General features: G+C 43.7%; 1 protein-coding gene across 1 annotated transcript in view; it reads right to left on the bottom strand.

The window, feature by feature from the left end:
* The window catches only part of BDH1 (3-hydroxybutyrate dehydrogenase 1), a 32114-nt gene extending 8841 nt beyond the window's left edge, over nt 1-23273 (bottom strand). Inside the window, 3 exon segments of the mRNA XM_036219874.1 lie at nt 9807-9917; nt 10572-10644; nt 22647-23273. Coding sequence (XP_036075767.1) covers nt 9807-9917; nt 10572-10644; nt 22647-22660 — 198 coding nt within the window. The 5' untranslated portion in view covers nt 22661-23273.
* Between the last annotated feature and the right edge of the window lie 261 nt (nt 23274-23534).

The following is a 23534-nucleotide window of genomic DNA, read 5'->3' as shown; positions in this document are numbered from 1 at the left end:
AGCACAAAACTTAGAGCCACAGACACGACCTCGAGCCCCCAAGGCCTCACCGGCAGGATCCTTTCCCTGAGCAGAGGTTGCAAACTCAGTACCTACTGGGGCCTGACATGTGGGTATAGCATGAGAGGGGGACACTCGGGAGTGAAGCACATCCTGGCCTCTCGCCCCCTGCCCGCTGTTGCCCACATGGTATGCAAGACCAGGGGTGCCAGGAACTAAATTTTTAAGCTTATAATTGGGATTTCTGTATGAAATCACCTAATTTTATAAGTGTTGGTAACCTAGTTGCATTAAAACAACAACAACAACAACAACAACAATGTGTGAGCCAAAGCATACCCACAGGCCTCATGTGACCAGCAGGCTATAGTTTGCCACCTCTGTTCTAAGCCAAGGTCCTGTCACTCTCAAGTTGGTAAGAGCCCAGGGCTGGCCTCTGGATCCAGTCTGGCCACTAACCAGGCTCCATGCACTCAGGTGCACCCCTTAACAGGTGTCCAGTTTTTCTATCTATAGTTGGACATAAGGACAGTGCACCTGTCCTGACCTCCTCAAGTTAATGGAATGAGGAGATTGTTTTTTTAAAAACGTGTCAAATGATAAAACACTATGCAAATTCAGGTACTATTACACACGAGAAAAGTATCACTCACTCAGGAAACATTTCTTGGGCCTCTATCATGTTCTAGCACTGTGCTAAGAACTGGAGACACGAAAATAAATAACTCAGCCCCTGCTCTCAAAGTTTTCCACATTTTAGGGAAGGAGGCAGATGAGTAAGCAAACAATACAGGAGGATGGTGGGAGGCCGGGGGCTGCACAGAAGGTGGGGCAGATAGGGAAGGCTTTCCAAAAGCAGTGACAGCTGAGAACGTGGACCAGAAGGACGGCTGGGGAGGAGCACTTCAGGCAGAGGTAAGAGGTCCTGCCAGAAACCACTGCAGGCAAAGCAGAGGCCTGAGGAAGTTGTGGAAAATGAGGCTGGAGAGGTGGGCAGGCGTCTGCGTGGAGGCAGCAGCGAGCTGCTGGAAGATCTGAATAAAAGTAGATGTCACTTATCGAGTATTTACCCCGCTTCACACTAAGCACTTGACGTGCATTATCTCGCAAGTCCCTCACATCATGAGGCACGTTGTGTTATCATATTTTACCTATTCTATGACACACATGTTTTTCACAATAGGAATGAGCTACAAGTGATGTGAAAATTAAACACTGTCAGCCATAATTTAATTGGTAATGACTTTCTCAGTGGTACTGGGAATAGTGATGCATCTTACAATAGGACAGGAGTAGCTGTCGGAGGATGAAGTAATAGAGGAATGTCTACTCTTAGCCCAGGGCTTGCCTGAGGCACCTATGACCAGTAATGAAGCAAGGACCAGAGCAGGAGGTCTGAGAATAATCAGCATATGTCAGCAGTGGAAAGTTCTCTACAGGTTAGGCCAGGTCTCACAGAAGTTTTAACCAGGAAGACCCGAACCCCAGGACTGGGGGACCCACATCATGCAATGTCAGATGGACAGGAGAGAACAGTAAAGGAATCATGTCAAATGGGGCCAAAGGTACTGGAGACAGTCACTCTGGAGAGAAGACTCAGGGAGAACATGATGATAATGGAGCCAATCTGTCTTATGCAGCCCAAAAAACAGAACCAGGGCCAGGAAGTCAGCTTCAATTCAAACTGAGAAGTGATGTTCACTGTCTGCAGATAACATGGACTGCTTGAGAGATGTTCAAAAGATGAGGGTGGAGGTGGGGGTTGGGACCGGGTAGGGAACATGTTGCAGAGAACACCCAGGCATCAGACAGGAGGTCAGGCTGATCCCCCTCCTCTAATATCTCTTTCACCCCTAAAGTATCATCCTTTCCTGGGAGCCCTCCTCTCTCCTGCCACAGTGGCCATGCTCAAGCAGCAACATGTGTGGCCCCTTGAGCCTCTGTCCAGCCTGGCACCAAGAATGGCAGCTACACTCACAATCACCTTTGCACAGAGCAGCCAGGTCAAAGCCTTGACTGATCCAAAGCTTGGCTCTGAAATGCCCTGGATGTGCCAACCTTCCCAAATGACATGGCAGTGTTCCAGCTACAGGGGAGCAGACAAGTGTAGAGCTTCTCCTGCCATTCTTGCAGAGGACTCCCCAAGAAAAGAACTCCCCATGATGCCATCTTCAAGTCCAAAGGTCAGAGGGGCTGGTGCCACAGACACCTCTCTTTTCCACAGACAGCACACAGGCACCAGGAAAACACCTGCTTTGTTTCAATGCAGTCTTCATATTATGGCTCCTCAAACACCCCTCAGAGCTGAGCCCAAGTAAGCTAAGTCTCCAAGGGGCTGACATCTGCCTCCAACAGCGTAGTTCCAGCTGACACGCACGAGAGGTACCTGAGCGCCCTTTGCTCTTCTCAGACTTTGTTAACCCTGCTGCCATTTCTCAGCAACTCTTGGACACCACACCAGACCTTTCCATGTGCCTCTAGCCAGCATCAAGCCAATGCCCCTGAAGTCCCCAGGGGAAGCCACTCACCCCAGGTCAGAGTGTCCACATAACATCGTTTGGCAGCTTGGAGCCTTCTCCCAGAGGAGGCTTCATCTGGGGCTTCATCTCATTGACCACAATTTCGGTCTCAGCATTCAGGCCCCCAGGAAAGAAACCGTACCCTCTACCTTCACCTGACAGACATCCCCAGGAGTCCTCATCTACCTCTGAGCAGCCTCCGCATCCTGCTCCTAACAGCCACCTCAACAGGGAAAGATACTGTCAGTTTGCCCCTAGGCTTTCAAAGGAAACCTTTTCCAACCGACATCAGCCCACAGGCTGCAGACTATGGCGGTCTGTCCTCTTCCAGATCCACCTGTCCTCAGGCCAAGGCTGCATTGCCAGGGCCACGGTGGCTCCAGGGTTTCTGTCTTGGTCCACATCTGTCTTGCTGCTCAGGGACAAGCTTTCAGTCCTGCTACATCTGTGTAACCAGTTTACACTTCTTTCACTGCCCCTTTAAACTTCATCTGTAAGCTATTTTTCCCATCCTTGAATGAAATTTCAGGCAAGTCTTATAGCTTTCACCCTCATTCTCAGATAATAGAGAGCCTCTTGTTTTGGCATAAAGAGTCCAGTTCAGTCTACTAATGAAATAACTCCAGCCCAGCCTGGTTTGAATGCCTAAACTTTCAAACTTGTATCTCATTTAGAGCCTGCCCTGACCCAGGCCTGATGGAGCATGGGAAGCTAGTTTGGGACACCAGGTAGCAGGGGTGGAAGTTGTCTTTCTATTTTCTATCTCCTCCTCCTCTCCGATTCCTTAATCTCTGACACTCCACGAGGTGGATCTAGGCGCTGGCAAATGAGCAGGCAAGACTGTAGTCTTCTGAGGGTGGTGAACCCGTTTTCTGCTGTTGGTGTCCTGGGATGGCAGATGCATGATGGCTGGCCCACCCTCCCTGTGGTGCTTTTGTGGGTTCCGCAAAGATCCGTCCAATGGAGACCTCCCATGCCATCCCCTTCTGCAACTGGGCATCTTCTCCCTCAGCTCAGGCTTCAGTGGGGCACCCCTCTGGCTGGGTCACATGGACCCTCCTAGGAGTTTCACTGGGCAGGTCCCATTAAAATGATTACAGGAGCTTCTGTCATTATCCACATCAGGTTCAGGCAATGGCGTCCTGCCTAGGTAAGAGGACAGCCCTTCCACACAAGCCACTCCAGACAAGCCACTGCAGCCTCATTCGTGGGCCTTTAGACTTCTTTTGGCAAATATTAATCGCTCCATTCTCTGGCCTCAGACAGTCTAGGGCACAAATGGTAAGCTCTCCAAGGAGTTCTCTTGAAAGCCATTTTATTTAACTTGAGATTAAAGGGAAAATATGATAGCACACCAACAACTCTTTCTAAACTCTCAACCCCCTCCACCTCAATTTAGTACAATAGTGAGGCAGGTAATGGGCTAATCCTGCGGAAAGTTTCTACGGTCTCTCAGTATTTATTGTTAGGTGGTCTAGCACCTCAAGGCATGGTGAGAGGACACTCGGCACGTGTTAAATGTGAGCATCTTGTCACACGTATTAGGAACACTCTGACAAGAGAAGCGAGGCTGAAACATTGTAATAGAAGGAGGAGCAGGAAGCGCTAGCCGAGGAGATGGAGAGAAAATGAGAGAGCAGGGTGTTCATGAAGTCAAGAAATAATGTGTTACAAGCAAGAGTGGATCGTATGGTCAGATCTGCCAATGAGTTGAGCATAACACAGTCTGAGAAGGGGCCAATGGATCTGGCAAAATGGGGTCTGTTGGCATCCTCGATAAAAGCCATGTCAGAAGCATTCAGGGCCCCTCCTGGCCCCGTCCTGCCTTCCTTTCCCAGCTCATCTTCTCCTCCTCCACAGGGGCACTGGGCTTCAGCTACATCGGACTTTGGCAGTGTCTGGATATGTTACCTCCACCCACCACAGGGAACTCCTGTTCATCTTTCCAGATGGCAGCAGAGACAGGCAATCTGTTTCTTCTCAGAGACACATCATTCTCCCTCCCACTCCTTGCCATCCTCACCTCACACTACTTCTCTCTCACTAGCTGGGCTGCAGCCACAGAGGCCTGCTTTTCCTCCAACACACCAGCCACACACCATCCTTGGGGCTTTGGTTCGGCTGTCCCCTGTTCCCCAGATATCTGCAAGACTTGCTCCTTCACCTACTACCAAGGTTACCTTCACAGCGAGCTCTTTTCTTTCCTCTTTAAAACTGAACACCCCCTTTACCACATTCACCCTCCATCTTCTTTTCCTGCTTTACTTTTCTCCATAGCTTTTACCGACCCACAGAGAGTAGTGAGTGAGGAGTTAGTGATATAAGAGGGTGGAGACATCTGCTGGAAGTCAGGTCCAGAGGCACTGAGGTCTGAAGCACAAGAAGAGGGGTAACTCTAAGTCAGACCAGCAGAGTGTCTGGGTACAGATGTAACCCGAATCCATCATGTGGCTTAACATCTCAGAACCAGGCTGTAGACTAATCTTCCCTCTTCAATTGCTACAGCACTTTATCCATAGTCTCTGGTGGTTCCGATGACTTTCTGATTTGCATAACTCATACAAGATACTAGGCAAAAGTAAATACACATTTTTTTGAAACCCCTAGAGACTTCTGCCCTCTCTAGCTTTGACCAGAAAAGACAGATCATGACACCAAAAAAGTCAAGATATAGACACTAACAGACATAACCTGGTAGTGATCTTGTCTGGTATTTTCTTCAAAATTTCAGTCACTAAATCATAGAATCACTACTGTATGAGTGCAAGGACCTAAGTTCACCCAATTCAGCCATCTTATATAAGGGCAGACTGAGGCTCAAGGAAGAGAAGTGTTCGCCAGTCACTGGGTTAAGTGGCTGATCTAGAACTAGAACCCAAGGCCCTGGCTCCCTCTCAAAGGTTCCTCTATAGACTGAGTGGGCTCTGCCTAGCACTCTGGAGCCAGGTGAGGCTCCCTGTGTCATTGGACAAGCCAGCACAATGGTACAGGTGCTGAACATCCTGAAAAGGGACTTTAAAAGCACAAAATGTTTTGTGGCATCACAGCCCCTGCCAGGCTTGCTGGCAGGTTCGTGTTACACAGAGAACCGAACTGCGAGCATGCCACACCCATCACCCCCAAATCCCTCCTGAAACAGGTTCTCACATGCACTATCAGAGGGAGTAGGCATGAATACAGCCTTTTAGAGGAGCAATTTGGCAGATTGTAATAAAATCTAAAGTCTACACATCTTTTCACCTGGCACATTTCACAACTAGAAATTTTTCCTAAGAATTGCTAATGAAAGAATACAAAGATATGTGCAAGACTATCTACTGCGGCTTTGTTTATAATAGCAAAAGTCATAAATAATGTGCATACTGGAATTTTAGTTACTTTGGGGCAGGAGACAAGTGAAAAGACTTCACTTTTTAACATCATTCACTTCTGTATTGTTTCACTCTATTATGAATATATATTACTTTCACACTTCAAAAGAAGTAAAAATTAAAAAGAACAAATTCTTCTCTGATTTGGAAATATGTTCAGACCATGGCAATGCAAATTACTTTATTATTTGTACTGGTTTATATTATTAAAATTTTTTATATTAAACAGATATTGTTTTTACAGACATGAAATCTAGTATTAATAAATTCCTTCCCTGGGTTCCTACTGACTTCAAAATAAAGAAAAATGTCTCTGCTACTGAGCAGAGACAGCAGGTTGTCCCAAATACCCATTCTTTCCTTCTTCTATAGCACTAAACCCTTGACTTTAAGCAGGGTACATATGGTCTCAGAATCCCAACTACGATTCTCAGCCTCCCTAGCAGCCAGGTAAGGCTATGCCACGTGACTAAGTTCTGGCCAATAAAGTGAGAGCATAGGTGATATATGTGCTACTTTTGGGTCACAGATTTAAAGAACACGGGTATGCACTCACAATAAGAGAAATACGATTTAAAGCTACACTGAGATACACTTTTCACCTATCAGATTGGCAAAAATCAGAAGCTTGATGAACACTCTGTTGGTAAAATTGTGCACAAACAGGTATGTTCATACATTACTTGTGGGAATGTAAAATTACACAATCCCTATGATAGGAAATTTGGGAATGTCTTTTTAAATGAGGATATATTCTTTTAACCCTCCGACCTAAGAGGAATATCACTGCTAGGAATTTACCTTAAAGATAAACCTCTCAATAATACAAAAATACATATACAGAGGGTTATTCCTTGTGGCATTATTTCTAATTGCAAAATATTGAAAACTTGCCTAAATGCTCACATGTAGAAGGCTGGTGGAGTAAACCATGGCCCACTCATACAGTGGGGCACCTCGATGTTGTTTAAAAAAAAAAAGCGAAGATCTCTATGAACTTGTATGGGGTGATATCCGAGATATATTGAGGTTTTTTTTTTTATCATTATAAAAGGGTGTATGTAGTGTACAAACATTTGTGTAGGAAGGGGTGAATGGCATGGAAAGATAGGAGGTGAGAGAGTAACACTACTTTGAGTGTACCTTTTAAAATAATTTTGACTCTAGAGCCTTGTTAAGTTTTACATATTCTAAAATTAAATTAAATCAATAAGAATGAAGGGAACAAAATACAAACAAATAAATGAATCAAACTATGCTTCAAATCACTAATATAATGATAAAGATAGAAAAATAGTTAATTCAAGTAGCTTTTAAATACAGTACTTTTTATACCTATGGTTAATAGATAAAAAACACTTTTAAAAAATCTTAAGCTCCACTGTGGCGACCACAGCAGACCTCTTTTAAGAACAGCCTGCGTTGGGAGCAGTTAACAGAAGGTTTCCAGCTGCTAGGCTTTCAGATGATCCACTGTGGCATGAATGCCATGGCCACAGCTACGCTTGCCTAGGCTACTCTCAGCCACTGGCCAAGCATGGTAGGTACACTGTATCATTCCTGCTTGAGTCAGGCCTCCTGTAACAGGTAACCTTGGCTTGGAGACTCCCCATTATCCTCGCCAAGAGTTAGACTGCACTGCAGTCAGAAGCTCTGCCTGCCTAATCCTCCTTCCTTCCAATTTTTTTTCCCACAGACCTGCACTGCAATTTAAAGGATTTCCCTGCACTTCCCTGCCCTGTTCCTCAGTAGCCACTACAGACATGTCCCAAATCAGTCTCTTGGATATTTAATCCTATTGTGGTCTCTGCTTCTTGGAGGATCTAAGCTAAGACAACTAGTTGGTAGCTTTGCTGTTTGTAATGGTGTGAATGCAGCAATTCTGAAGCTATTGTGTGTATACTGTAGGATTAACCAAATAAGGATCAGAATTCTAACTGCAGGAGAAGAAAGAAACAAAAACAAAATGAGGAAAACAAGAAAGGATGCTCTTGTTTTGAAATGGTGTGGGTGATATTTATAGGAAATATAGATAAGAGATAAATAGATACAGATATAGTGTGTGCATATGTATGTGTGTGTGTGTTAGTTATTTATACATCTTCTAGCTTTGTCCACTGAGAAGGACAAAAAGCGGCAATGCCACATTAGCATGTAGCACACTTAATGGCCAGATATTGGTTTCTAAATTCTATTTTTTAAAAAAGGTAGAAACAGAAATGTATGTGAATGTTCATAGCAGCATTGTTCATAATAACTAAAATTCAAACTTTTTAACCCAAATATCCATTAAAAAGTGAATGAATTTTTAAATGTAGTATACTCATACAATAGAGTACTATCAAATAATAAAAGGGAATGAACTATTGATAAGTTCTATAACATAGATGAATCTCAAAAACATTATGCTAAGTGAAAGAAGCTTGACACAAAAGCCTGTGTACAGTATGATGGCATTCATACAAATAGTCCGGAACAGACAAATCAGAAAGAAGAGGCTGTCTAGGACTAGAGGTAGGTGTGGTAGGTGTGCAAATGGTCAAGCGAGAAACTTCGGAGAAATGGACATGTTATAAAAGTGAACTGTGGTGATGGTTTCACAAGTCTCTAAGTTGGGGAAACTGTCCCCTAATTACTTTTGTGGCCTCATGTCCCAGTCTTTCCCTTCACATGCCCTGAATTCCACTGGATGAGTTCCAAAAGAGCCCAGAAATAAACCCCCACATATATAGTCAGATGGTTTTTTACTGTTTAATGGGGGACAGAACAGTTGTTTCAGAAAATGGTGCTGGGAAAACTGGATATCCACATGCAAAAGAATGAAGTTGAACCCTTACCTAACACTATATATGGAAATTAAGTCAAAATTAATCAAGGATCTAAATGTAAGATCTAAAACAATAAAACTTAGAAGAAAACATAGGACAAAAGCTTCAAAACACTGGATTTGGCAATGGTTTCTTGGACATGACACCAAAAGCACAGGTAACAAAAGAAAAATAGGCAAATTGGAGTTCTTAAAAATTTTGAAATTTTGTACATCAAAAGATACAGAGTAAAAAGAGAACCCCAGAATGGGACAAAATATTTGCAAATCATATATCTGATGAGGGATTAATATCCAGAATATATAGAGAACTCCTAAAACTCAACAACAACAAAAAACTTACCCAATTCAAAAATGGCCAAAAGACTTAAACATTTTCCCAAAGAAGACGTACTAATGACCAATGAGCACGTGAAAAGATGTTCAACATCACTAGCACTAGAGAAATGCAAATCAAGACTACAGTGAGATACCACTTCATATCCATGGGATGGCTACTATCAAAAAGAGAAAACAAAAAGTATTGGCAAGAATGTGGAGAAACTGGAATCCTTGTACACTGTTGGTGGGAAGGTAAAATGGTACAACTACTGTAGAAAACAGTTTGATTATACCTCAAAAAATTCAAAATAGAATTACCATATGACCCAGCAATTTTACTTCTGGGTATACACCCAAAAGAATTAAAAGCAGGGTCTCAAAGAAATAGTTGTATACCCATGTTTACAGCAGCATTACTCACTGTAGCTAAAACATGGAAGCTATCCAAGTGTCTATTAACCGATGAATGGAGAAGTAAAATGTAATATAATATGATATAATATAATTCAGACTTAATATGGACAAACCTTATAGACATACGCTAAGTGAAATAAGCCAGTCACAAAAAGATAAATACTATGTGGTTCTACTTACATGAGGTACTTAGACAATGTGAATATATTTAATATCACTGAACACTACACTTAAAAATGGTTAAGATGGTAAATTTTATATTACGTGTATTTTACTGCAATAAAAAAGAAAAACACCTTACAAAACAGTGACCATATGTGAAGGAAATGCTAACAAAGATGACCTGTCTCTTACCTTCATCAAGCATCCATTGAACACAAGGAAGCCTTTTGAATGCAGATGCTTGGCCAAGGAGAACCCAAATTCAGAGTCACAGTCTGTGACCAGGACAGCTTTGCTGCCAACCTGTTTTAGAAGGTTAGACCCCACGTTAGGAACCAGGGTCTTGAAAGCAGAGTAATCAGGCCTCCTTTGGTCAGGCACAACTAGTACTCACTGAGTGGGCCAGGCCTGACCCTCCCCACCTGGCTCTTTCTGTCTGGAGAAGCACCATAGTATAGCACCAAAGCTTAGACTCTGAATTGGGAAACTGGGTTCTAACCTAGACTCTGCCATCAACTACTAATGTTGCTTGGGAAGTTATTTCTCCTTTCTGAACCTGTTTCCTTATCAGCTATCACCATTATCACCATCATTATGTCCAGTGTCATCTTCATCATTACTTACCATGTGCAAAGCACTGTGCATACATTATTCTTATTTAACTCTAATAACTCCTTATAATAATTATGATTACTCTCCCATATTACAAATGAGGAAACTTGGTGATAGAAGTGAAACAACTGAAATTGAAACCAAGCCTGAGAGACTCCAGAGTCTAAACTCTTAACCTGTAACTCATCTGATGAGAGGTTTGGGGGTGAGGGGTTAAGTGAGAAAGTGGCTTGAGTGTTTTGGAAGCTCCAAGGCCCTGCTCTGAGGGTGGCTCAGGACCTGGGGGTGCAGAGGAAAAGGCTCTAACCACCTGGCTTGTTCCTAAGTACCTAGGATGCCACTCACCGGGTTCACTGCGTTGGCATAAGTGCGACAGCCCTCAGGGACAAAGGAGGCAGAGTAAAACAGCCATGTGCACCTGCAAGAGAAAAGGAAGCCATGAGAACTGGCTGCAGTCACACCCAGACCTTGTTCCTGGGGCAGAAGCAACTCAGAGTACCCATAGCCACCAGCGAGCAGCACTTGCTGTCTCCCTGCCCCAGCTCCCAAGGACAACCTGCTGGCACTACTGAGGAAGAGCTTCTCCTTCCTTTAGGGTTGCTAGACTAGGAGACAGTGGGCCGGCAGTTGCAGTGACCATTACTGCCACTGTGTAGGGAGGACTTTTCAGTGATACAGCTTTGTTTACAAAGCCTTCTGCAAATTCCATGTCTTAGTAACCCTTAGGTTTTATGCTGCTTCCTGACAGTTATTTTAATTAAACTTTTTATTTTGAAATAATCGTTGATTCATGTACAGTTAAGAAAGAATACAGAGAGATGCCCCATACCTTTTACCCGATTTCCCCTAATGTTAGTATCTTGCAAAACTAGAGGACAATATAACAACCCAGATGTTGACCTCCACACAGTGAAAATAAATTTCCATCACCACAAGGATCCCTCAAATGTCACCCTTTTATAGCCATATCTACTTCACTCCCACCGCATATCCTCTTTATCTACTAATCTGTCCTCCATCTCTATAATTTTGACATTTCCAGAATGATATATAAATAGAATTTTGCAGTACGCAAACTTCTGAGATTGCTTTTTTCATGCAACATCATTCTCTGGCGATTCATCCAGATATGTTACATGTAGCAATAATTAGTTCCTTTATATAGCTAAGTTATCCAAAAGTTGAGGCTGTGCAGAGCTGGTAAGCAGAGCAGGTTGTCAGGTGTCAGGGCGGGGACCACATCCAGCCGCTCTTGGGGGAGGTTTTCATCTGGATAGTGTGTACTGGGTGACTACTGCTCTGAGCGGGTACACATGGGACTGGGGGTGTATATGGAGTGTGGTGCTCTGTTCAGAGCACAGAACAAATGGACAATATTCAGATGGGAGACCTGAATGCTGAATGGGAAACCAGAGGAGATGCGCAATGAAAAACATGCAGATGTAATGAGAAGTCAGGGTGGAGGGTATTGGGTGGGGTAGCATGAAGTCCCCGGGGATAACATTAACTTTTTCAGTGTGAATACAAAGGGTAGACCCAGGAATAAGGGGGTGGCATTTACAGGAGAAAAGATTTCTGCTCTATATGAAGAAGGACTTTCCAATAGCACTGTCCTAAGACAGGAGGCCTACTGCAAAGGTACTGAGTGCCTCATGGCTGGAGATGGTCAAGTAAAGGCTGTAAGGACACTTTTACAGACACTATCACAGGATCTGCCCACAGATGGGGACAGGAGTATTAGGCTCTTTCCAACTGAGATTCAAGGAAAATAATCAGGCCAAAGTTTTTCCCTACCTGAAGACCTCCTGTCTGACCGAGGCACAGTGATCAACCCCCTTCCATCCTCCTCTCAGAGGTCTGGGTCTCCCTCCCAGACCTCTGCTGGCGCCCTTGTCCTGAGGACAGCTAAAGCATGCTGATGCAGCTGTGCCGCTGACCACGCTGCCCCCAGGCCCTCCACCTAACCAGATTATTTCTACAGTCCTTCCAGAAGATTCAGAATCTCCCCTTGACAGACTTTCTTTCCCCTCGAATGAGCCAGAAGCTTGACTAACTCCCCACTTCTCTTTGAGGATGAAATCTTTGTAAAAATATTTAACTTGCTTTGAGGTTATTTTCTCTTCTATAAAAAAATATTCTCCAGAAACCTCTAAAAACCACATTTCAGACAGATTTTGTCATTTCTATGAATCACTCACTGAAAAAAAAAATTGCTGTAAATCACCTTTCTCAAAAGCCAGGCTCTGTTCCCTCTTCGATGAGATTGGCCCCTCTGCTGGAAGGGCTATTTTAATGCTTCTTATATGATGTCCTCTGGTAGTTAAAGGCCCATCTCCTATCAAACTGCTATATTCAGTGGAAATGCTTTTATGCAAATGCTGCTAAAAGCCTAAATTCATGTTCTTCTAAACATATTTATTGGCATAGAAAATACCCACCTATTTTCTAGCTACTGGGACTTTGAATTTAACCTGACAGTTAATTTCACTCTTCTCAAATATACAAGGCAAAGGTATTATTTTTCCTTGCTCTGGCTGTGAAAGAGGAAAATGAGGTGGCAGAGCACACTGAATCTCCTTGAAAAAGGCAATCCTAGAAGCTCTCAAAGAGAGAGAGCTTGTTTAATTTGTACTTGCTTAATGCTTTCTCTAAATCACACAAAGCAGTTCACTGAAGTCTCCGGACATTTTAGTTAACTGGCTTCATGTGTAAGATTTGAAAAGAGCAGTTATCCAGGTGATTAAAGTAATGAGAGACATTAACATCCTATCTTGTGCCTCCAGATGTGATGCACTAAGAAGGCACCACCTCACTCTGGCATTCTTCCAAACAATCATACTTGAATCTAAACACGAAGATATCACATAAACCCAAATTGAGAGATGTTCTCCCAAATGTCAAGGTCAAGAACAACAAAGATTCAGAAACTGCCCCCAACAGGAAGAGAGTAAGGAGACATGACAACTAAACACACTGTGGGACCCTGGTTTGTCTCCTAGGCCAGGAAAAGGTCCATTAATGGGTTATTTGGCAAAATTTGAATCAGGTATGTAGGTTAGTTAACAGTATACATCAGTGATAATTTCCTGGCTTTCATGATTGCACTGTGGTTTTGTTACATTCGGGGAAGTTAGGTGAAGAGGATAGAAGAACCCTATGTACTATTTTTGCAACTTTCATTCAAGTGTAGTTATTTCAAAATAAAAAGTTTAAAAACTATCTGATGAAAGATATCCTTCCATGCCCTGTGTGCGCTGGGAGGTCTCAGTCGCCTGGGGACACCTTTGAGTTTCCTTTGCTGGTAGACAGCAGGTATTGAGAAACATCTTTGAAAGTCAGGCCTATTGCCACTTTCATGATCATCCATGTGTAAGGAGCTCTGCTTCGCCCAGATGGCGTGACCCTCAAGGCCACCTCCACCCTTCAGCTTCTTACCTTGTTTCATTTTCTCTGTCAGAGAAACTCAGGGTTTTCCCTAGGAGCTATTACAGGGGTCTGGAAAAGCGGGTGGTCAGGATCGTGGCTACAAGAGGTAGAAAGTAGGCCTCCTCCTGGCGGGTCCTGAAACACAAAATGCACCCTCAGCATTGCCTCATTGTCTTCAGGGGTTTAGGCAAGAGTGGCCATTTCTCTTCCAGGTTGTGAAAGTCGAACTGGGCTCTGTCTGTTTAACCCAGGTCCAGTCATGGCAGGAGGCAGTCCCCTCTTGCACCTTTCTCTCAAACTGCAGTCTGATGGAAAGAGTCAGGAGGCTAGGACATCTAGAAACCTGGGTTCTGGTTCTGGCTGTGCCGCCAACTCATTGGGTAATCCAGAATGAGTTATCACCCATCTGTAGCATGAAGAGGTTGGGCTAGAGGAGTGATCCTCCGGGATTCCTACTCCATGAGCCTCATTCTCTTGTCTATGTTCCTCATATTCAGAAAATCATCAATCTGCGGTTACCTAGGACATCAGCCATCATTCTTAATTTGCCCATATGCTTCCGCGGGCAGCTTTTCCGGCCCTGTACTAGGTATTATTTGACTCAGCTCTACACCTCTTTCTCCCATCCCACCAAGCACAGGGTCTGGCTCTAAGGCTGAATTCATCAGTAACTCATTATAGGATAGAGACTGGAGCTACAAAATCAGACCAGCTTTAATCAACCTAAACGAAAACACACACAATCTCTCCTACCACCCTCCCACCCCCTTTCGAGATTAAATCAATCTTATTGCAACAGGCCACGTATCACTTGGTTTCACCTCAAGGCTACGCAGCACCTTGACTACTTGTGATTATTAACTGTCGATCAGTGTGTGCATCTGTTGCCTACTTGTTCTGCTTAACTCTGCTGCAATGATTCCTAAGGGAAGGAAGGGGAGGCTGGGAAGTTGAGCAAGGCAACCACAGGTGGGGGAGATGTTGTTCTTTTCCTAGTGAGCAGTCCCAGCCTCTCCTTTGCACACCTGCTGTGGTTGCTTATACTGCTCTTATTAGCACGAGATTCTGCCTGGGAGGGAGCTCCTCCCCTGCCCTTTTGTTATCGCCCAGACCTAACTGATAATCAGACACCAACCAGGGCCAATAGGTCAGTAATAAGTTCATTAACTGGCCAACCACTGCAATGCTCACTGCAGTAAGCAGGTAGAGGTTTAACCTGTTTTACCCTCAGAAAAAGAAAACAAATAGGGATCTCTTGGCTCCCTTAATCTTTCCTGGACTGTGCAGCAGGCTCCTGCCCCTACTCACTATACTCTATTCATAGCACAACAGCTAGAAAGATCTTTATAACACCAGTCAGGTTATGTGATTCTATTGCCCAAAAGCTTCTTTTCCATGCCTGTTGGTGTAGCCCCTGCCTCTCTCCCCAAGCTTGTCTGGCATGGTCCTCCCCTGTACTCACTGCACTATAACCACTGACCTTTTGAAAGTTTCTCATGCTCTATCCTGCCTCAGGGTACTGGCCCTTGCTCTTCCTCACTCCAGATGGCCGAGTCCTTCTGACCCTCCAGACATCACAGAGGCTGTCCCTAAGCCCCCACGCAGCACACAGAGGTTGCTCTCCATAACTCCTCCATCCAAAATTATCTTGTTTCATTACTTTATCTTCCCCTTCTAGATGGTAAGATTGGTAAGGCCAGGTGCCTTGTTCACCCCTGAATCCCTCGTGCCTAGAAGAAATCTGACACAAACGAGACACTCAGTGCGTCTCTGCTGAGTGGGGATGAGCTGTGTGCTCACAGCCCCCAACCCCACAATGGCCCTTCATGGAAGGCACAGGTCCATGCCAGACTCAGATTCTTCACCTTGCTGTAGCTGCCAGCCCCCAAAAGACACACAGAACACCAGAAATCAGTGAGTTATAGGAAACACACTCTTTTTTCAGCCAGCTGGGTCTGCGAGGGATACGCAGACCCCAAATCAAGCAGCCCTGAAATGTAGAGGTACAGGGTTTTTAAGCCCTAAACCCCATTCTTCATTCTGTCTGAACACAAAAGTCTGTTTTTCTTCTATTTACTGTCAACCCACAGGTCGGTTGTGCAAGCAGGGGTATAGAAGCAGAAAGCTTATCATTAGAATGTTATGTTCCCATGGGTGATAACCTATGTTCCCATGGGCGATAGCCAAGCAGTAATTCTCCAGCCAGCACAACCTTGGTGCCCCCCACCCAAGCACTGGCCAGCTGGCTAAGGACACACACCTCCACCTCCTCTCGCCAGGACTGAAGTCTAAGGTCACCACCACTGGGTGATTTAAAATCCAGTTGTCTATAATTAAAGCCCTTACTATCCCTTTTCCTCAATGCCTGTGGCAAAGAATGCTTCAGTAGTATCTCCAAATAGAAGGCTGCTTTCGATTTTATTTTCCTTAGAATCAGCAATGTCCAGAAGTGCTGGAGTCAAAACAGTTTAAAGTGCACAAAAACTCTGCCCCTTGATTAACGCACTATTCACAAAGTAGTCCCTTATGAGGAATGGTAGAATTGTAAATCTTTTTTTCTTCTCTTTTTTTAATTTTCTTAAACATGTTGCTATTTTCACTTCAAATACAATGCTATTAGCAGTGAGATTTCCACACTCTCTTTAGGATTTTTGCCGTCTTAGTGCCTTGTGCTGGATTTTATTCTCTTTAAATACAAAGTTCTCAAACTTGAAAGGCCACTCACTTGCCTTTTGGTTTAGAAACAAATGGTTGTGGGAGCTGAGTGCTGAAGGAGAAAGGCACAGTGCCTGTGGGGGTTGGGGATTGTCTCCTTAGCCTTGAATTCAATTAGCTGCCCCAGAGGGACTTGGCACAGAGGGCTTCACTCCCAGCAACCAAATTTATATGTTACTGTTGCAAAATCAAGATGATCTGGAGATAACAATGAGAATGCTTGGGTCTGCTCTCAAGGGCACCTCCTTTCTATTTTCAATGCATAGCACATGCGTGACCTATAGAAAGCACCCCCTCCCAAAACAACTGTGTTTGTGTGTATCCTTGTCCTGATGCTGGGCTCCCTTGTTGCATCCTGACAGGACTCTCTTGCAGAGGATATAGCTGGTTGCATTCCTGTGGGTCAGGGTCAAGGTATCCCCTGCAAGGAGCAGACAGTCCTCAGAAGACGTAAGGCATCAGCAAGAAACAGGAACACAGGAGGCAGGCCTTAGGCAGGAAAGAGAAGTCATATGTTTCTGGACATGAAGCCTGGATGGGATGGGCCTTGGCCCTACCAACTGAGGGGGGAAGGCCCTGTCCTGCTGGAGAGGACAAGCTGGTTTTAGGTGGGAAACCATCCTAAGTAGGGACCCCCACACTGAGGAGCTGAAGACCAGTGAGCCGAGTAAGGCTCCAGGGTCTGACAACGGGCAACCTGGATTGTACTTGGCTATTTTGTTTGGCCAGCCTAGTGTTTTAAATGGCAATGTTATTAGGCAGTTAAGTTATGTGTGAACTCAATGCAGTTTATGCTTACTATTTTTAGCCTACCCAGACCACCTTGATTAACTGCCTGGACACTACTGGCATTTGAGTTGAGATCCCTCACCAGATAGATGTAGATTATCCTTTGGCTATTTTCATTTGGATTGCTTAAGTATAATTTTGCCTAAAAGGTCTAGCTCAGCTCACCTATGCATGCTAACTGCACAGTTAATGGGGGCTTACTTGAGGCCATGCAAAAGGGTAAACTGACAAGTTTTAAAGCTCTCATTCATGCCTGTTGTTCCTTAGAGAAATAACTTCTGGAACAAAAAAGTCTGAAAGCATTATATAAGAACATCAAATGATATATAGGCAATGTTCTCACTACCACTTGATCATAAATGCAGAGGTGACTCTCATGTAGCTGTATTTAACAGAGACCTTCAATAAAAACCCAGTTCAGAAAGGCAAACCTAAGTCAGACACTTGTATTATTCTGAGAAACACTCTAGTCACTAGATTAGATTTAGTTGATGGCCACACTCTCTGCAGTGGTCATCTTTCAGGTAGGCGTCTGTCCTACTCATCTAATCTCTATCCTCTCAGACCTGTCTCTCATCCACACATTTTGACCCCTGCAGCTAAAGTTAGACAGTGAGACCTGCCCCCTTCTCCCCATCATAGAGGACTGAGTCAGGGAGAGACACTAGATCCATCACACTGGTCGCTGAGAAAGAATGCAAATCAGCCTCTGTGGGGGTAAGGGCGTGATCTGGCTGCTGGAGTGGGGAGTGAGGTGCTAAATCGCATTGTGCCTGAAGCAAGAAAGAGAGGGGAAAAACCAATCTGCAGAGAGAGAAAAAAGAGTCAGGCACACGTACAGAAAGAAGCAGAGATGGAGGTGGAGGGAGAGAAAAATACAACCACAGAGCCTTCTCGGGCAGATCCGTTTTTGAGCCCCTGCTGCCCTCCTGCCCTCCAGCTCTGTACAGCATGAAATGTCTTTATTTTCTATACAGTTTAAGCAAGCTTAAAGTTTGTTATTTGCAGCCAAAACAATATTGGCTAAAACATACTGAAAGCAGCTTCTTTCTGCAGATTATCATTCATGCTTAAGTTTGCCCCATATTCTGAGAACGCCACACTGTAGATCTTGTAATGACAACAAGAATGTGGGCCTCCCCCTCTCTGACCCTCTCTGTCCCTCCCCAAGAGAAAGTGTTACCAGAGCTATCAAAATAACCATAATTACAGCTGCTGGATTAAGAAGGCATTCCACGCCCGGGAGAACAGGGCCTGTCTACCAAATTCAAGTCAAACCACTAAATGATGGAGACTTAGGGCTCTGTTCTTGGTCTCTTCTCATCACCATGGTGAGCTCTCATAGCGTTTAATATGATTAATGTGCTGGTAACTCCCAAATGTTTATTTCCAACCAGACTTCTCCTCTGAACTTCAGACTTACACATCCAATTGTCCATCCAACATCTCCACTTGAATGCTGAATAGCATTCTCGAATGTAACCTGTCCCGAACTGAACTTGTGCTGTGTGTGTATCTAAGTCTTCCTCATTCTTAACTCTTCTCTTTCTTGCAATCTACAGCCAAGTTGTCAGAAAACCCCGACTCTACCTTCACAATGTCTCTAGGATCTTCTGCTACCATTTTCGTGAGTCTTCATTTCTCCTCACCTGGATTATTGCAGTAGTCTCCCAACTAGGCTCCCTGCTTCCCACCCTAGCCCACTTCGGACACTACTCAGTACTGCCTGTGTAATCCTCTGAAATACAAATTGGATTATGTCACTCCAGCACCAAACTCTCAGAGTAAAATCCAAAATCACTATAGATTGCCTATAAGGCCCTCCGTTATCTGAGTCCCCATGGCCTCTCTGACCTCATCCCCTCGTTCATGGTACCTCGATGACAGTGGCCTTCTTGCTGTTTGTGGAACATGACAGGCAAGCTCCTGCTTCAGGGTCTTTGCTCTTACTTTCTTCTCTAACTAGAATGTTCTTTCCCTCACTATCCACAGTGTGAGCTATTCCTCTCACTTCAGTGTTTTACTCAACTGTTTACTTAGTGTGACTTCCCCTGGCCACCCCATCGATCTTACCCTGACGTTTTCTATCCCCCTTCCCTAGTTCTATTTTTCCCCCCTTGGCAACTTTCATTATAGCATTATACGTATTGTTCTTATTTATCTTATTTGTCATCTTTCAGTCCCATTAGAATGTAAACTCTAAGTGCAGGGATTTTTGTTTTTTCTTCACTATTGTATCCCCAATACTTATGGGCCCTGTACTCAGTAGGTGCATACCATTTGAATGAACTAAGAGAGTTTTCATCAGAGGAATACTATGATCAGACTTATGTTTTACTTCGATAACTCTCATGGGTTAAGAATAGACTGAGGATGGACAAGGGCGGAAGCAAGGAGACCATTTAGAAGCTACGGCAGTAATCCAGGGCTGTAATGTACAGCCATTCAGGTTATGACCTGCACGACTCTTGTGAATTGTGAAAATGTGCTCCCTGGAGATACGTAAAAGGGCTACCAGCCCTGGTGGAAGTCACATAGGTGATTAGGAGTGGTCAGAATCTAGCTATGTTTTAAAGGTAGAGCCCACTATGATTTACCAACAAATTAGATGTATGTGAATGAAAGAAGAAAGAAACAAAGCTATTTTCAAGATTTTGGTGCAGGCATTTTAAAAATGACATTAATCCAACTGACAGATTAAGGAGTCATTCTCTTCATAAGTACTTCCTGTATTTCAAATCACAGCATACAAGCTGGGCATCGTGGTCCTCATCTGGCTCCTCCAAATCCAATCTACAACTTTCTTTTCACATCTACTCATTATACCATTTGCTACATTTCTCAACAAGCCTTATACTTTTCAATTTCTGTGTCTTGTTCAGCCTATACTAAATTTGACTTTTTCATCTGACTAAGTCCTAACTGATCAATAACAAACACCTCTTCCACGATGCCTTTCCAGATCCCCTAAATTTTTCTCCTAGACAAGAAGAAGGTAAAGTAGTTCATCACCACCAAACCAGTAGTACAAGAAATGTTAAAGAGAATTCTTTAAGAAGTATGTGTGCAAAGGGGGGCATAGATATGAATAATAAAATGGTGATAACTACATACCTAACAACAATTACTTTAAATGTAAATGGATTAAATGTTCCAATTAAAGGATAGGATAAGGAAGCTGAATGGATAAGAAAACAAGACCCATACATTAGACCCACTTCAGATCGAATGACACACACAGACTGTAAGTAAAGGGATAGAAAAAGATACTTCATGCAAATGCAAATAAAAAAAAAAAAAGCTGGGGAAGCAATACTTATATCAGATGAAATAGACTCTGTAATAAGAGACAAAGAAAGACATTTCATAATGATAGAGTGACCAATCCAACAAGATATAACCCTTATAAACATTTTTGCACCCCATATAGGAGTACCCACATATATAAAGCAAAACTCACGAACGTAAAAGGAGAGAGCAACAATAATAGAGTCATAGTAGGAGACTTTAACACCCCATTGACATCAATGGATAGATCTTCCAGACATAAAATCAACAAAGAAATAATACTATACATAAAGAATCCTAAAGAGTCCACTGGGAAAAGAAAAAAAAAAACCTACTAGAACTGATAAAGGAATTCAGTAATTCTACTACTAGCAGGATACGAAATTAATATTTAGAAATTGGTTGCATTTTTATACACCACTAATGAACTATCAGAAAAAGAAATTAGGAAAACAATACCATTTACAATTGCATCAACAAAACAAAATAAAATACCTAGGAATAAATTTAACCAAGGAGGTAAAAGACCTGTACTTGGAAAGTTTTAAGACATTAAAGAAAGAAATTGAAAAAGATACAAATAAATGGATATCTATACAGTGCTCATGGATAGGAAGAATTAACAGCATTAAAATGGTCATACTGCCCAAAGCAATCTATAGATTCAATGCAATCTCTATCAAAATACCAATGGCATTTTTCATAGAACTAGAACAAATAATCCTAAAATTTATGTGGAACCACAAAAGACCCCAAATAGCCACAGCAGTCTTGAGAATGGGAGAAAATATTTGCCAATGATACATCTGATAAGGAGTTAATATCTAAAATTATAAAGAACTCATATAACCCAATGCCAGAAAAATAAACATTCCAATTAAGAAATGGGCATTAAACCTGAACAGACATTGCTCCAAAGAGGACATACAGATGGCTAATAGAAATATGAAAAGATGTTCAACATCACTAATCATCAGAGGAATGCAAATTAAAATTACAATGAGATATTACTTCATACCTGTCGGAATGACTATCATCGATAAATCAACAAATAACAAGTATTGGCAAGGAGGCAGAGAAAAGGGATTGCGAATTGGTACAGTCACTATGGAAAACAGTTTGGAGATTTCTCAAAAAATTAAAAATAGAACTACCTTATGACTCTGCAATTACACTTCTGGTTATTTATCCAAAGAATCCAAAACATGAATTCAGAAAGATATATGCACCCCTATGTTCATTGCGGCATTATCTACAATAGCCAAGATATGAAAGCAACCTAAGTGTCCATTGACAGAAAATTGGATAAAGAAGAGGTGGTACATATATAAAATGGAATATCATTCAGCCATAAAAAAGAGTGAAATCTTACCATGGATGGACCTAGAGGGTATTATGCTAAGTGAAATAAGTCAGACAAAGACAAATGTCATATGATCTTACTTGTATGTGGAATCAAAAGAATAGAGTGAATAAACAAAACAAATGCATAGATAGATACAGAAACAAACAGATGGTCGTCAGATGGGAGGGGGTTAGAGGGCTGATGCAAAAAAAGGTGAAGGAATTAAGAAGTACAAATTGGTAGTTACGAAATAGTCACAGGGATGTAAAGTACCGCATTGATAATATAGTCAATAATATTGTAATAACTATATGTAGAGCCGGCTGGGTGCTAGGCTAATTTGGGGGATCACTTTGTAAATTATAAAGGTTTAATCACTATGCTGTACACCTGAAACTAAAATAAAATAATATTGAATATCAGCTGCAACTGAAAATTTTTTAACAATAAAATTAATTTTAAAAATCAATCTCTCTTCATATTAGCATTTCACTCCTTTCCTTCTGTGCCTTTATAATAGCACTAACCTAGGGAAGGCAGTATTAGAGAAATGTCTGTTTACAGCCATTCATAGCCCCTATATAACCACCAATCCCCACCTGGACTGTGAGTGCCCCACAGATAGGAACCACGTGTGTGTCATTGACTTCTGGCTCCTCCAAAATATCTATTCTGGTGCCCGACAGGAAGCAGACACTCCTTAAAAGTGTATTGAGAGAGAATATGAAAGCCACACACATTTCAAAAGTGAGCTTCCTCTCCCACCAAGGGTCTAGGCCCTGAGCAGGGCCAGGCTCCAAAGCACTAGTTGAAAATAAGACATTTGCTGTCATAAAAGATCCCGGCAGCGAACTTACAGGCAGCCCTCCATAATGATATATGTGCCTCTGCATCCCCTCGCAGGATTAGACCGTGACTCTGCATCAGCTATGTTCAGATTTTGGCTGAATGGATGGAAAAAAAACGCGCGGAGCTCAACATCTCGCTCAGTGACAAACACCCCTCACCCCAGCAGGGGGAGGCCCGTGAGGAGACACCGGTCGGCCGCGCAATCTAGACGCGCAGAATGACCGGCCCTGGCCACCTCAGGCCCTCTCCTCCAGCACGAAAGCAAAGCGAAGCCGGGGACGCGGGAGACGCGTAGGCGCGCGCCCCAAGTCAACAGCGCAGCCATTCTTGGGGTCGCTTTCTTTCCGGGCCAGCCCAGTCGCGAGCCGCGGAGGCTCGGCTTGAGCCGCGCTTCCATTGGCTGAGGCGGCACCGCCCAGACAAAGCCCCATTGTCTTTGCGCTTGAGCGCTCGGGGACTCCCTGAGTTAGCCGATCCAGGACTGCCACCCCAGCCTGCCCTCGCGGCGTCTCCACTTTGTTCGGTCCTCCTTCTCCCCCAATCCTACCACCTGTCCGGTACTCCGCCAACTGCCGGCTCAGCTACTGCTCAAGGCAGCTGGACCCGCAGCCGGACCGCAGTCCAGCATTCTTCCCCAGGGCTCAGCAGTAGCCGAGGGAGCACTCTCCAAGTCTGCGGGACCGGAGCCTTCTGGAGGACACAGGAGTGTGAGGAGGGATGCCGGGCAGAACAGGGGAGATGCGGTGGAGAAGAGAAGAGTACCCAGAGTCCCGTAGCTGCAAGGCAGGACCCTGGTTTCGGTCCTGGCTCGACTCCTGACTACACCGTGACCTTGGGCCTGTTCCTTCCCTTCTTCAGTCGGGATCTCCTTTTGTAAAATGCGCAGCAGGGAAGGA

Source organism: Rousettus aegyptiacus, unplaced genomic scaffold, assembly GCF_014176215.1.
Source record: "Rousettus aegyptiacus isolate mRouAeg1 unplaced genomic scaffold, mRouAeg1.p scaffold_m13_p_4, whole genome shotgun sequence".
Lineage (NCBI taxonomy): Eukaryota > Metazoa > Chordata > Mammalia > Chiroptera > Pteropodidae > Rousettus > Rousettus aegyptiacus.
The sequence above is the reverse complement of the archived record's forward strand: the minus strand, read 5'-3'. Positions and strand labels throughout refer to the sequence as shown.